The sequence below is a fragment of the Notamacropus eugenii genome, chromosome 6 (genome assembly GCF_028372415.1).
Source record: "Notamacropus eugenii isolate mMacEug1 chromosome 6, mMacEug1.pri_v2, whole genome shotgun sequence".
NCBI lineage: Eukaryota > Metazoa > Chordata > Mammalia > Diprotodontia > Macropodidae > Notamacropus > Notamacropus eugenii.
This window is the reverse complement of record NC_092877.1, coordinates 387,326,835-387,342,322: the sequence shown is the minus strand read 5'-3', so window position 1 is coordinate 387,342,322 and position 15,488 is coordinate 387,326,835. Positions and strand designations below refer to the sequence as shown.

General features: G+C 55.8%; 1 protein-coding gene across 4 annotated transcripts in view; it reads left to right on the top strand.

The window, feature by feature from the left end:
• The window catches only part of CAMKK1 (calcium/calmodulin dependent protein kinase kinase 1), a 65,818-nt gene extending 56,239 nt beyond the window's left edge, over positions 1-9,579 (top strand). For all 4 annotated transcript variants that reach the window (XM_072618959.1, XM_072618962.1, XM_072618960.1 and 1 more), the window contains exons 13-16: positions 3,505-3,592; positions 4,582-4,710; positions 6,001-6,098; positions 6,691-9,579. In XM_072618959.1, coding sequence (XP_072475060.1) covers positions 3,505-3,592; positions 4,582-4,710; positions 6,001-6,098; positions 6,691-6,748 — 373 coding nt within the window. In that variant the 3' untranslated portion in view covers positions 6,749-9,579. The remainder of the gene's footprint in view (positions 1-3,504; positions 3,593-4,581; positions 4,711-6,000; positions 6,099-6,690) is intronic.
• The last annotated feature ends 5,909 nt before the right edge of the window (positions 9,580-15,488 follow it).

The following is a 15,488-nucleotide window of genomic DNA, read 5'->3' as shown; positions in this document are numbered from 1 at the left end:
TCTGGGCTAACTCAGTCCCCTCCTCCCCCATTCTCACTGTTCTGGGCTAGCTCAGGCTCCTCCTGTCCCATTTTCACTGTTCTGGGCTAGCTTGAACTCCTTCCACCTGCTGGCCTGGCCTCCCACCAGCCTTCCCTGTCTTCATCCCAGGTCCTCCTGCCCACCTCTACCAGATTTTGCTGACAGGCAGTTCTGATTGCAGCATTCCTCTGCTTTCAAGACTCCCCCCTACCCCCACCCCATTACGTATGGAATAAAGTAGAAGAACTGAAGGTGGCCTTCAAGGCCCTCCCCATGTGTCTCCTCCTCCACCTCACTCCTTCAAGCTTTATTTCCTAAGGCCACTTTGGGTCCTTGGTGTTTCAGCCTAACCCAGTGATTCAGTGGGCTCCAGGCTTTCCCCTCTCATCCCTCTACCCACCTGCTCAGCTATTCCTTGCTCCTTACCACCTAGGCCAAATGCCACCTCTTTCAGGAAGCTCTCCCTGCCCCACCCCCAGTGGGTACTGACAACATCCTCTTTCTTGGACCTTGCAAGGATCAGACTCTCACAATGAGGGGCCACCCCTCCCCCACCCTCTCCCACCCCCCCCAGACCTTCTCTAATGGCCTCATGTGTGACATCTACCTTTGTGGATTGTAGTTTGCATCCTCACACCAGACTGTGAGCTCAGTGGCAGCAAGCACATGGGCTTCAAATGAACGTTTATTAAACTGCCCCAAAAGGCCCTTGGTTAGACTACAATCCTGTCTCTTGGACTCCTTCATAAGCCCAGGGTTTCCTAAGGAGGGACTAACAGCCCTAGGAGAGGTGGGGGTCTCCCTCTGCCTGTAGAGCTGTAAATGACACCCCCCTGGGGAGGGAGGGAGCAGCCACTCACCCCCCCAGTACAAGGTCAAGGTCAAAATGTTAACCTCCCACTTGGGTGGTGGGGAGGATGTGAGTCATTCTGTGAGGGAATAGAGACCTTGCCCCAGTCCCCAAAGAGAATTCTGAGGGAGCTGAGAGCCTAGATCTGCAGGATTGTGAGTGGTAGCTGGAGATGAATCAGCAGGAGGAAGATGTAATGCAGGAGAGAGCACACCTGTGCACACATGGGGACCAGTGGGGACCCCTGAGGACAGGGGACTGGGGGGCAGGATGGGCCCAGGACTGATACCCTGTGGTAGGAGGCTGCTCCAGGAAGCTGGATGAGGTGAGTGGGGAAAGCCAGCCCAGGCCGGATGCTTTGTCTCACGCCTCACAAGATCTGTTCTCTCTGCTTGGATAGGGGGTTTCTGACCTGCTGGTGGTGAGCTGCTGACCTCTACTGGCCTGACCAGCAGGGAGACTTCTCAGGTTTCTGGGGGGTCACGCAAGCCTGGCCCAGGGGAGTTGGCACCCCCTCCCCAGTTCTGGTCTGCCCTACCCTGCCCAGGGGCCCCTGGCCTGGTGTTGGGTTCCCTTACCTGGGTGTTTGTTTTCCAGCAGAGGTGCGGTCATGACCCCTCCCACTGCCCAACTGCCCCACTTACTGCTGTTAATTAAATCTGGACTCCATTAGGGTTCTGAGGCTCCCTCTCCCCAGGCTTAGTGATGGACCCTCTGGGGATTTCACATTTTAATTAAGGCCATTTCCATTCAATTGCTGCGCTGCACGCTAACAGCTGAGGGGGCCCCTCCAGGAGGATCAAGACCCCCAAACCCACAGCAGCTGGAAGCCTTGGACTCTGCCTGGAGCGGGGCCAGTTGCTGGCCTCTGTGACTCCTCTCAGCTTCCCTGGACTGCCTCCCCTACCCTCAGCCCCGGTTCCCCCCACAGATCAGGGTGGCTCCCAGACTTGCAGGAAGAGTCCTGTCAGAACGCCTCCTCTTCTCTGGGCTGGGCTCAGGAGCCTCTTTCTCCAGCTCAATGAACATCTTCTCAGAGTCTGGGAAGAGCCAACTGCTTATTGTCACTTAATGGGGCTGACGAGGGAAGCCTGCTGCAAGATGGAGGACTGAGGGAGGTAGTGAGCTCCCCACTACCCCTAACACCCCAAGCAGGGCCATCAGTCAGAAATTGGATGAACCCTTGTCTGGGCTGCTCCCGAGGTGCTCCCTTGACCACTGATGTCTATCTGGCCCAGCTCTGAGATGCAGGGACCCTGGCGTCCTGGGAAGGTTCATCTAACTGCCTGTGTGTGAGACCGCAGGCGAGTGGGATAGAACAGTGGCTTCTTGATGGGTCTCTTGAGCACCTTTAGATCCCATCTGTACCTGAAATTCTTGAGTGAATAAGGGGGTGTCTAAGAAGATGAGCCTGGAATCCCAAGAGGCCAACAGAAAGCATAGAGGCCAGGCAGACCCCACTGAGCTTCTGTGAAAGGCCCCAAAGCTCCCCAATGACTCTTCTGAGGCAACTAGGGGGTGCCAAAGTGTATGCAAAGGGCCTGAGACATTTACTAGCTGGATGACCCTGGGCAAGTCATTGAACCTATGTTCACCTCAGTTTCCTCCACTGTAAAATGGGTATCATAACAGCACCTGCCTCAGAGAGTTGTGAGGATCAAATGAGATAATAATGACAGAGTGCCTGCACATAGTAGGTGCTGTGGTATATGTTTATTCCCTCCCTCCCCTTTCCATGGCCCCACTACACAAGAAAGGAGACTGAGTCTGAGAGAGAGCCACATGGCTCATAAGTTGGGATGAGAGCCCAGAGTCCTCTGTCCCTGGACAAACCCAAAGTGCCCCCCCAGTGTGGCAGAGCCTGGCCTTGGGGATTCCCAGGCAATGGTTGCCAGTGTTGACCTGAAAACTTGTTGAAGAAAGGCAACATGGCTAAATGCATACATTTTATGATTTAATTAATTAATTAATCAATTCCCCATAAAGAAAACAGTTACATAATGCATTATGGAGCCAGAAATGTTCTGGCTACCCAGTGCAGAAATCTTCTGGCTTATATACATTTTGCCGTAAGAAAGGAACTCTCCTAGTTGAACAAATCATAAATTCAGTAAGACAGGACAATTAACAAAGCAATGTCAGTCAAGTCTTGAGATTCCAAGCTGGGTAAACATATGTCCCAGGTGGTAAGGAAATCCCACCACTAGTAAGTGGCAGGCTTCTTGTCCCAAACAGATAACTGATGCAGGAAAGGGCAAACAATGTTCAATAGAAATTATGACCTAAGATGTCTATATTTTCTTTACCATTATTCAAGATATGTCATAACATAGTATGTGTCTATAGATAATAAGATACAAAGGAAAGACCCATTATTCAAGATATGTCATAGGTTAAAGGTCTCCAAGGAATGCAGAGTCAGCTTTGGCTGGCTTTTGCTGACATAGGAAGAGGCATTCTCTGAGTTTACTTCAGAGAGAACAAAGAGATTATTCCAAAATTTTATATTAAACATTATCACCAGCCAGAATGTGGGCCAGGGCCCCATTTAGCCCTCCCCACCCCCTGCAGGGGTGCTTTCAGTGGCCTGGCTTCAGCTGCCCTTCCGGCCATACCCTTTCCTTCCTTCACAGGCCCCTGATCAGTGAGTCACTGAAGGACCTGATTCTCCGGATGTTGGACAAGGACCCCCAGACAAGGATTGTGCTCCCTGAAATCAAAGTGAGTGTCCTGACCCTGGAACCTCCTGGAGCACAGTGGCAGTGGGAGAGAGCAGCTTCCTCTGCCTGGCCAGCTTCCTCTTCATTCTTGTCTGCATCTCCACCTTCCCATGGCCTCCCAGCATCCCCTCCCTCTCACTCCCTCCTGGTGCTACCTCCTCTGCCACCCCCAAACGCCTGCCTGTCCGTTTTGGCAAGGCATCAAGCCTTCTGCTGTCATGAGACAGGCTGACTCACATACTGCCTCCTTCTCTCCTCTGCCTGTCCTTATCTCTGGTTTTCAGAGGAGGCCATGCTGTTTGCCAAGCCTCATCTCTATCCTCCTTTCTCCCCTACCCCCTCCTGCCTCATCCCAGACTGTTCCCTCCCTCACAGGACCCTCTTTTCTCTCACATCACTCGCTCCTGCCACACTTCCTACAAAATGCTCCTCTGTATATGTATGTGCCTTTGGCCCTTTCTAGACAGTTGTGAGCTCTATGAGGAAGGAGCTGTCAAAGCTGTGGATGGGGATACAACTGGGGGCTTGTGGACAGGGGGAAAATTCATCAAAATAAGGAGCAAAAAAAGGAAAGAAGGATAGTCAAGCAGAACTGAGGGCCCAGTGAGACCACAGTCTGTAAATGTAGAGGGGAAGAGATAAACTTGATTTTGTATGTGGGTCCCAAGAGGAAGAGGATTGGATGGATGGGGACTTAAACTGCACTGAAGGCCAGCAGGAGGTTGGGGATAAGGCATCCTGGCTTGGGCTCCCAGGGTCAAGATTGGGTATAGAGGCAAGAGAAGGTGGACCAGGAAAGCAGGGTTGGGTGCAGGTCAGTGAGGGTCAGAGCTGTGGAGTGAGGACCTCGAAGGTGCTGCATTCCATGAGGTCCAGGAATGTCCGGGGGCGGGGGGGGGGGGGCGGAGAGCAGGGAGGGTTGCCCGAACCCATGCTGGGGTGGCTGACAAGGACTCTCCGTTGCTTCCCTCTCCTCTCTTCCTCATGAAGTCACACCCCTGGGTGACCAAGAACGGAAAGCACCCCCTCCCCTCGGAGGAGGAGCACTGCAGTATTGTGGAGGTAACAGAGGAGGAGGTGAAGAACTCGGTGAAGCAGATCCCTCGGCTTCCCACTGTGGTGAGCAAGCAGGAGCTGTCCGTGGTCCTGCTCACTGAGAGCCCTCCCAGCAGTCTGTTCAGCGTTGGGGGGAGGGGGAGGGAAGCCTGCAGAGGAGGAGGGGTGGTTAGCTGTCTCACAGTCAAGGAAATGGGGACTTCTAGTGGAAAACCATACACGATGCCTTTGCTGACTCAGCCTAACGGGGGTGGGAGACATCTGTCCTGAACCTGGTGAGGTGTAGATCAGGCAGAACAGTAGGCAATTCTGTGCCTGCTGGAGAGGCTGGCAGTGTTGGGGTCAAGCTCCCCTTGAAGAGCAGAGGAGGCTCAGCCGAGAGATGTTCTGTCGTGGATCACCAGTGTGCAGTGCTGAAGTGCTGGAAAGCAGTTCACTTTCTTAAGCAGAGTAGACAAGCCCCCTTGCTATCAAGATTTCACTACTGATTTGTTCAGCAAAGCCTTTTTACATAGAATTCACAAAAACTGGGAACCCTAGTTAGCATAGCCCAGCACAAGGGAATTCCTAATTAGTAGGGTTTGAATGGGTCACATTTGACATTTTCCTGAGGAAGGGTGGTATTTGAACTCGCCTTTCTGACTCCAGTCCAGCACTTGATTTCCTATGCCCTGATGCCTCTCAGGCAGGAAGGAACGGGGCCTGGACTGTCCTTTTTAGAGAGGTATTGACGTGATTGGTTCTGAGGAGATAAAAAGATTAAAGGGACCTAAAAGTAAGTGAAAACCCTTTGGAAGGAGGCCATGCAGCATGTGGAGAAAGTCTTGGCCTAAAGTTGAGGGACCCAGGATTCAGTCCTGGGCCCCCCACTCCCCAGTGTGGGAGCTTGGGCAAATCCCTCCACCTCCGGGGTCTCAGTTTCTCCATCTGTAAAATAAGTCCCTTGGCCTTCATGGGGTCCCTACCAGGCTGAGCCTGTGGCTCAGAAACAGTAGGACTGACCAGATTTGCTCCAACTTTATTGTTGCCACCTGGGCCTGAACTGACCCAGACAGAACATTGCCTCACTCCTTGTGCCCTTGAACAGACTATTACTCTCTGCTGTCATAATCAGAAATTTATTTTCAAAACCACTGAAAATTCAATTCTGTCTGAAGTGGGACCAACCCACAGCCAGCTAAAGATGCCTGGTCCATGAAGTGAGCCCTGGCTGCAAACACTGCCCTCTACAGGCAACACCCAGTCGGGCAGCACCCTCCACCCCCCCCCCACCCCCCCACCCCCGCCTCGTCAGATAACTAAGAGCTGGCTCTGTCAGCCAGGGTCTAATACTATGTACCCCATCCTCTGCAGATCCTGGTGAAGGCCATGCTAAGGAAACGTTCCTTTGGAAATCCATTTGAAACCCATTTCAAATCAGAAGACAGGTCTCCATCAAGAAACTTATTAAAGTAAGTCACAGGCTGGGGGAAAGGGCGAAGCTACATGGAGCCAGAGCCATCAGCCTGCTGTGGAGAGGGCTGGATATGGGGTTGTTTGCAAAGTCTCCCTTTACATGGGATCTATTTGGTACCATTAATACTCTGGTTAACATGGGGGACAAACAATTCAGTGACTAGAGGCAGGGAGGTGAGGGTCATTCCTCCACCCTCGTCAGACCTCATCTGCAGTGGTTCAGTGCTGGGGACCATGGTCTAAGGAGGACTTTAATGAGCTGGACTGTGACCAGAGTGTTCCCCAGGCCACCCTCTTCACTCTGGGAGGAGTCCTGTCCAAATGAGGCTTTTTGCAGTACCTCACCCACCGGGTGCCAAACTGAAGCTGGCTGAGCTTCTAAGTCTCCTCTCAGGCAACGTTGTCCAGAGCCCCAGTCCTCGAGGTTTGGGGCATTATTTCTAATCCATTAATAAGTATGACAGAAACAGAGCCCTAGGGATGGTTTGGCTCATTGTTTTGGGAGGAGGAATTGCCCAGATTTAGCGAGGTAAGTGGTGGTCGCTGTCCCCTTCTCCGGTGTTGATGTGATCCCTTCCCACAATGCAGGAAAGAAGATTGTAACAAGGATGTGCCTGACTCCCTTGAGAACCAGCCTGCCTCCTGAGCCCCCACCCCCCCACCCCCTCGGGGGTCCTCACACTGCTGCTATCACCTCTCATCCTGGGATCATGCGCCCACCCCCATGGACCGCCACCAAGACGAAGGTTGTGAAACACCCTCCTCCAAAGGGAAAGAGAAGGGATGCGTGGGAGGGAGGGGGGAGGGAGAAGCAGATGCTGGCTGGCCAGGGAGCTTTGGGGGCCAAAATTCTGTCCTGCTGGCCTCATCTCCACCTGTGCTTGAGCCCCACAGCCTCCAATACCTTGACTAATGAATGTGCTTAATTTATAATTCAAGTGGCAAGAGCGCTTTTCCCCACCCCCAGAGTGGTGGGCAGGACCTAGAATATGGGAGAGGAACGCTCTTCAGTGAGAATTACCTGGGGTTCCTACAGCTGAGTGGGGGGGGGGGGTGTCCCAGAAAGTCCATCCAGGTAATGGGTATTTGGGTGAGCTCATAACTCATGCAGTGGCCACTCCCACCCAAGATGGTTGGCAGGGATGATTCCCCAGAATGTCAGTTTTGTGGCTTATCAAAACGGGGATGTGACTAGAATGAGTAGGCATTCATGCTGGTCTCTCCCCTTCTCCCCCTCCCCCCCCCGAAAATCAAGAAGGGTCCTATGTTTACAATGGGGAGTGATCACCTACCCACTTCACCACTACCACCCTCTGCTCCTCTCTGGACCTACCTTTTGTCATTGTCCAGTGATAGGGCTGCAGGAAAGGGCAATTTGCAGATGGCTGTGCCTATAACAACCCCTAGTCCCAGGAGCATGATATGGGGGTGGGGGAACACTCCCCTGATCTGGGGGAATTTGCAAGGAAGGGACAGTGTAGGACAACAGCCCTGGCTGTTCTCAAGGAAAGGTCAGGAGTTTTGGCAAGCCCCTCTGAGGGCAGGACTGTGTCCTCTGGAATAACTGGAATTAGAATCCTTTCCCCAAATCTTTAAAACTAGAGAATTACTGGCCTGTTGCTTCCTAGTCTTCCTAGTCAGTATCATTTGGTCCTACAAGTTCCAAATATCCCCAGGGAAAGGTAATCATTGAACTGACCTTGGAGACACCCATCCTGGAGGGAAGTAGCCACCGATGGGCTGACAGCCTGAGACAGACTTTCTGCAGAGAAGTGCGAACGTCGGGGGTGAACTGAATCTTTGGTCAGGCTGCGTCAGTGCAACTACTTGGGGAGTGGCCCAGAGGTGACTGGGTGGTTGGTTTTTGTGCTAAATTGGACCAACCATGAAAGGCCTCATTTCAGACCCTCGGAGTGTTTCTTGCTATAGAAGTGGTAAACCAGGAAAGTGATCCTGTCCTCCTTCAGCCAACCAACCCTCCATGTGCCCAGGGCATCACTCTGCAGACCCAGAGCCAAGATGTGATGCCCACACATGGCAGACTCTCTTCTGTGCTCATGCCACCTGGATGCAGATGCAGCTTGATTTGGGGTGCTAAAAACAGTGTAAATGTCTAAGGGTTAACGTTGAAGGGCTTGTTGGCCAGCCCATGAAACAAGGGTCCAGAGCACCCTTGTGTTGTTGGGGGCCTGAGAGCCGCAGCGGGGGACATCCCCCATCCTTTTGGGGAGCCCTCACGCCAATCCCCAGAGAATACCAGCCCTGCAAAGCCCCAACAACCCCTGCCAGATGGGAGAGCAAATTTAAAAAAGGAACGTTCTGCCCATAATGCCTAGAAAACATGTTCATGTCCTTCTAAAGCAGTAAATTCAGAAACTAGGTCATTCAAGGAAATCTCTTGTGGGATTCGTGGTTAAAAACAATGAGGACCGAACCCTAAGGGCTCCCCCAAACAGGCACACATGCTTTTTCCACACGCTTGTTTCTACATGTGTGCACGTTCTATGCATGATCTGTATTATAATGTAGATTCGTTTATATATCAGTCTCTCTATATTCACTCTCAAGAGGTGAGATAGAAAAGAAACCTCAGATGGGAGTAGCCTTAGAAGAGACCTTCTGTACCGCCCCCAGGCCTGTCTCAGGCTTCTCAGAGGGCCCATGTGGGTTGGAAGCAGAGCATGCACCCACAAAAGGCCTGAGGAGGGGCCATGTGCCACATCTGGGGGAGCAGTGGGCACTGTCCCCCTGCACTTGTTATGGGGAAGTTTGGGAAGGACCTGGCCCACCTTGTCCCCTGCTTCAAGGAGCAGAGAGGAAGGCAGCCTACTTGGTTAGGAAACGCATCTACGTTTGTGAGCCCAGGTGCCCACAAAGCCTCCATGCCCCCTGACACAGTGGCCAAGCAGACCTGAGCAAATCCACAAATCAGGGTCAATCCCATGGAGCCTGAACAAGTTCTAGGGGCTCTTTTCCCCTTCCCACTCCCTACCTGAAGGTTCCTCCCATGTCCTTTCCTCATCTGAACACTTTATTCCCCTTCCTCACCCAGCCCCAGCTGCTATCCCTTGCCACTCTTCCAAGGGTGCCCCTGGTTCTCAATGCTATGGTCTGCTGACCACTCACCTGGGGACATGCACAAGCCCTAACCTCATGCAGAGCTCTCAGGCCAGCCCTTACACTCAGGAGGGGAGAGAGCTCCCCAGACACAGTGTCTTCTCCATGCAAAATTAGAAGTTTCTGAGCCAGCCTGAAGGACTAGGGTGGACTCCACTCAGATACCTGATTTGTCATCCCTGAGATCATGAAAGGGCTGCCGGGGGAAGGAGCAACTGCAAGAGTTCATTAGGGGCCACTTTCTGCAGGCTCTTCATTTGGAGCAGTCTTGGAAGGAGCTGGGGGACACGGGCACTTGGAGTATTGTGGCCAGACAGCATAGAAACCTGTATATACTATTAAAATGTAAATATGGAAAAACCAGTCTCCTAGCTTTATCATCCCCTCTCCCTGACCTGGGTCTCTGCAGACATGTGGGAGGGGGAGTGAAAGGGGGGGAGAGAGAAAAGGGGGGGGGAGAGGGGGGCAGAGAGAAAAGGGGGGGAGGGGGGGAGAGAGAAAAGGGGGGGAGGGGGGAGAGAGGGGGGAGAGAGAAAAGGGGGGGAGAGAGAAAAAGGGGGGGAGAGAAGGAGGGAGAGAAAAGGGGCGGAGAGAGAAAAGGGGGGGAGAGGGGGGGAGAGAGAAAAGGGGGGGAGAGGGGGGGAGAGAGAAAAGGGGGGGAGAGAAGGGGGGAGAGAAAAGGGGGGAGGGGGGAGAGAAAAGGGGGGGAGAGAAGGGGGGAGAGAAAAGGGGGGAGGGGGGGAGAGAAAAGGGGGGAGAGAAAAGGGGGGGGAGAGAGTGGGGGGGAGAGAGAAAAGGGGGGGGGGACAGAGAAACACTCTCAAGCTCAGGTAGGCACTGGAACTCCAGACCCAACCTAACAACAAGCAGGCTCATCCCATGGCATTCCTTCTGCATTTCTACTAGGAAGGATGAACATTCATGTTGTGGCTTGGGGTGCTGGGAACCCTGAAATGCAAAGATACAGGTTGGGTCTGTCTCAAAAGAATTTGACCACTCAAACCTTTTAGTCAGTGTAACAAGGTTTAGTGTATCGCCGACAGAAACTCCTGTTGATGGGATTCTAAGAATCTGCACTTCATGGGGGCAAGATTATTATTTTTATACAGAAAGACTGAGTGAAGATCTTGATGTAGGAGAGGCAAATAGCCCAGGGTGGGCCAGGTGTGGCCCATGGAAGGAGTTAAGAGGCCAGGAAGCCCCAGTAAAAGGTTAGTTAAAAGGATTATTGACTGGATGGGCCGGGTGCCTCAGGAAAACGCCAGGATCTGGGTTGTGTAGGAAAGTTTGGGGGGCTTTTCCTTTTAGGGAAAAGGGTCCAGATCCCCCCCATCAATTAATCTAAGGATGGTCCTGTACTCTGGTTTGGCTGCAAAGCCCTGGTCTCAAAATAAAGGATGTATCAAATGTGGACCCACTTTGGGGAAATTTAAACTTTTTCGTGAACTCATGGGACCTTCTGCTTTTGATGAAGTCACACGGAAGCAAGAGAAACATTCCTCCCTCCCATCAGGAGCTTCTGCTTGAAAGCCTTTCCTCGGACAGCTGGATGCTGTCAGATGCTCCTACCCAGGCCTCTGTGGAGTGGGGTCCTCAGGATGGCCAAGAAACCATCTGATCTGAACCAGTAAAGGCTGCCCCAGAGGGAGCTGAGTTGAGGGAGGCAAACTCCAGGTGGAGCATGGCCACGATGGGGGTGTCCAGGCTCCTCGGCACACACAGACATGGCTTGAGCTGGGTCTCAGCCTTCATGTATTAACAAGTTTCCCAACACATAAGCCTCCAGCAGCATCACAGCTCCTGCCTTTGCTTTCTGGGCCCTGCAGAATGGGTCTAGTCCTTCTTGGAAGGGTGCAAAGACAGAAAGCTATCACATCCTCCTAAGGCTTCTCTCCTCACCTGGTCTTCCACTACTCCAGTTACGCTCCACTGGACATGCTTCAGTTTGTCAATGTCCTGCTCCCTGAAGCTGCCCTCCTGGCTCCAGGTCACTTATGATGAGAGCAGAGGACAGTGGGGCTCCCTGACCTCTCTTCATGCTCTTCTGGCTGATGTACCACATTGCCAACTCATGGTGAGCTTGTGGTCCACTTGTACCCCCAGCTCTTTTCTACACAAACCATTGTTCTAGCTCAGGGTGGGGAACCTGTGGCCCTTTGACTGAATCCAAACTTCACGGAACAAATCTTTTTATTAAGGGAGAATTTGTGAAGTCTGAATTCAGTCAAAGGGCCACACTTGAGGATCTAGAAGGTCACGTGAGACTCAAAGGCTGCAGGTTCCCCACTCCTGGTTTCCCATCTTGTATTTCTGAGGCTAACTTTTGGAACCCAGATGTAACACTTTACAACCAGTTAGCTGGTGCCTAGAGTGCCGGGCTTGGAGTCAGGAAGACAGGAGTTCAAATCCAGCCTCAGACAACGACTAGCAGGTAACCCAGAGAATGTGACTCTACCTTTGTCCTCCTCAATTTCCTTATCTGTAAAATGGTGACAGTAATAGCACCTACTCCCCAGGATTGTTATGAGGACCAAATAAAATAATACTGCAAAATGCTCAGCACAGTGCCCGGCACACCCAGGGCAGGTGCTTGGTGAATGCTGGTCCCCTTCGTCACCAGGGCTACATTTCTTCTCATTATGTTACACCAGTGTTCTAGCCAGTGGAGATCTTTCTGCCCCAGGTCTGTTGTCTAGCATGCCAGCTGCCCCTCTCCCAGCTTTGTTTTGTCTCCAGACTCCTCCTGGGTCCCTGCTGTCTTCTGTGGCAGATCCTTCTTCCCCTCTGCTCTGGGCTCAAGCCTAAGCTTAGTAAGTACTGTGGAGGTATGCATTACTTCTGCTCTGGACAGCTGTCCCAGCTTGCCTCGGCTGCTCTGGGGGGACCCCTCATGACACAGTTCCTTCACTTCCTCATTTCCCTTGGGCTTTTCAGTAGCTCAACAAGCTTCAGCATTTGGCCCTCACAGTCTTGTGGGGGTGATGAGGTGGGCATCAATTTCCCACTTCATGGATGAGGACGCAAATCCCTGCCTTGTCTAGGGTCACGACCTCAGAGTGGCTGGCTGGTCCAGCAAGCTGATCCTGGACTGCATGCCAGGGAGCCACCTCTGAGGCCTCTCTTCTCCTTCCGCTTTGCTGAGGCGGCCTTGCAGTGGGCCTGTTTTGTCTCCTGGGAGGGTGGCAGCAGTCCCGGGTCAGAAGCAGTCCAGCACGGCAGATAGGGTGCTACCACTCCCTGTGAACCTCCACTTCCTCAGCTGTCAAATGGGACACCAACAAGGCTCTGACCTCAAGGGCCCCGGGAGTGAGGTCAGCTCTGCGCTGTGGGTGCTCTGTCCTGTCCCAAGACTTACAGGACTGTCCAGGAACCATGCTCTTGGCCTCTCAATCCCACCTCCCTTATGACTCGTGTCTCCTTTGAGTCCCTAGAGAGAACGTGGGGCTGGGTGGGGCACAAAGGAGGAGCCCCAGCGCTGGCCCTGGAGGAGGTGAGGCACGGAGAAGCTGGCGTCGGTCCGGGTGCGGGGAGAGAGGCGAGCCCAGGCCCGCGCAGGGCAGACCCATGACTGGCTCCAAGAGCTGAAGGCCCCTGAAGCCCCAAGGCCAGGGGCTGGATGATGGTCACTTAACGAATGGGCTGGAGCGAGTGACTGACAGGAACAACTGAGGTGGGGGCAGGTTAGGAGAGGCTCAGCCCAGCTGGCAGCTGGAAACCAGACTTGGGTAGTTTTCTAGGTAGCCTCGTGAGCCCCGCCCCTGCGAGAGGAGGAGCTTCGTGAGCCCCGCCCCTGAAAGAGGAGGAGCTTCGTGAGCCACGCCCCCGTGAAGGGAGGAGCTTCACGAGCCCCGCCCCCGTGAAGGGAGGAGCTTCACGAGCCCCGCCCTTGTGAGAGGAGGAGCTTCGTGAGCTCCGCCCCAGTGAGGGAGGAGCTTCGTGAGCTTCGACCTTGTGATGGGGGCCTGGGCTCCCCTCCCCCCCACCTCCCAGCGGCCTCGCTAGGCCTGGGGCTTCCGGGGTTCCCCACGCGGAAGGGCGCGAGGACTTCCTCAGTTTACCAGCCTGTTCAATAGGGAGGTCCCAGAATCCCGTACACATCTCCCTGGACGCCGCTCCTTGAGCCAGGGGAAACTGAGGCACACGCGCTGGGGGGCGGGGGTTAGGAGGGGGTTAGGGGGGTGTGAGCTCGGGACAGCGGCGCCTCTCGCTCCCTGGGCCAGGACTGGGGGCGGGGGCGTCGCTCCTCACCTCATCGCGTCACGTACATTGCGTCATACTACGTTGGGGGCACACGCCGGAAGCGCCTCCAAGAAACAGGAAGGAAAGGCTGCGCCGACCAATCAGATGCCGCGGTGAGCGGGTTCTTCCGGCTCGGGCCTCCGGGCGGCTTTCCAGGACGCGCAGCTCGACCTTCTTCCCAGCAGGCCCCGCTCCTCGGTCCTGGTCGGCGGGAAACGCGCCCCCCGAGCCGAAAGTTCCGGCCCGGCCGCTGTCTGGGACCCGCCCCCTGCCGCAGATTCCCGCCGAGACAGCCCCCGAGCGGCTCCTTAGAGCTGTCTGATGTGCAAATGGGGAAACTGAGGCGGCGCAGAGAGGTGCCGGGGGAGGGGATCCGCTGGGGAAGTCGGGGCTCCCTATGGAGCAGGGACGTGAACCCCAACTGCTGGTGCGGACGGAATCCGGGGGAGTGCTGGGGTACGATCTCCAGCCGGACCGGGGCTCTGAGCCCCAGGCTTTGGGGAGCCCCCCTTCAGCTGCCGGACCGGGGCTCTGAGCCCCAGGCTTTGGGGAGCCCCCCTTCAGCTGCCGGACCCGGGGCTCCTTAACCCCGAGGCTTTGGGGAGCCCCCCTTCAGCTGCCGGACCCGGGGCTCTCAGCCCCAAGCTTTGGGGAGCCCCCCTTCAGCTGCCGGACCCGGGGCTCTCAGCCCCAAGCTTTGGGGAGCCCCCCTTCAGCTGCCGGACCCGGGGCTCCTTAACCCCGAGGCTTTGGGGAGCCCCCCTTCAGCAGCCGGACCCGGGGCTCTCAGCCCCAGGCTTTGGGGAGCCCCCCTTCAGCTGCCAGACCCGGGGCTCTCAGCCCCAGGCTTTGGGGAGCCCCCCTTCAGCAGCCGGACCCGGGGCTCTCAGCCCCAGGCTTTGGGGAGCCCCCCTTCAGCTGCCAGACCCGGGGCTCTCAGCCCCAAGCTTTGGGGAGCCCCCCTTCAGCTGCCGGACCCGGGGCTCTCAGCCCCAGGCTTTGGGGAGCCCCCCTTCAGCTGCCGGACCCGGGGCTCCTTAACCCCGAGGCTTTGGGGAGCCCCCCTTCAGCTGCCGGACCCGGGGCTCTCAGCCCCAGGCTTTGGGGAGCCCCCCTTCAGCAGCCGGACCCGGGGCTCTGAGCCCCAGGCTTTGGGGAGCCCCCCTTCAGCAGCCGGACCGGGGCTCTGAGCCCCAGGCTTTGGGGAGCCCCCCTTCAGCTGCCGGACCGGGGCTCTGAGCCCCAGGCTTTGGGGAGCCCCCCTTCAGCAGCCGGACCCGGGGCTCCTTAACCCCGAGGCTTTGGGGAGCCCCCCTTCAGCTGCCGGACCCGGGGCTCTCAGCCCCAGGCTTTGGGGAGCCCCCCTTCAGCAGCCGGACCCGGGGCTCTCAGCCCCAGGCTTTGGGGAGCCCCCCTTCAGCAGCCGGACCGGGGCTCTGAGCCCCAGGCTTTGGGGAGCCCCCCTTCAGCTGCCGGACCGGGGCTCTGAGCCCCAGGCTTTGGGGAGCCCCCCTTCAGCAGCCGGACCCGGGGCTCTCAGCCCCAGGCTTTGGGGAGCCCCCCTTCAGCTGCCAGACCCGGGGCTCTGAGCCCCAGGCTTTGGGGAGCCCCCCTTCAGCAGCCGGACCCGGGGCTCTGAGCCCCAGGCTTTGGGGAGCCCCCCTTCAGCTGCCGGACCCGGGGCTCTCAGCCCCAGGCTTTGGGGAGCCCCCCTTCAGCTGCCGGACCCGGGGCTCTCAGCCCCAGGCTTTGGGGAGCCCCCCTTCAGCAGCCGGACCCGGGGCTCTCAGCCCCAGGCTTTGGGGAGCCCCCCTTCAGCAGCCGGACCCGGGGCTCCTTAACCCCGAGGCTTTGGGGAGCCCCCCTTCAGCAGCTCGGCCCCCCCCTTGTACGGGCGCACTCGCAGCCGCCTCCCAGAACGTCCTTCCTTCCCTCATTGCAGGGGAATGGGGGGAGCTCGGGAGCCAAGAGGAGACTTCCTGGGGGTCGATCCGGGATCGATCCGTGAAACAGGACTGAGACTGGCTTGC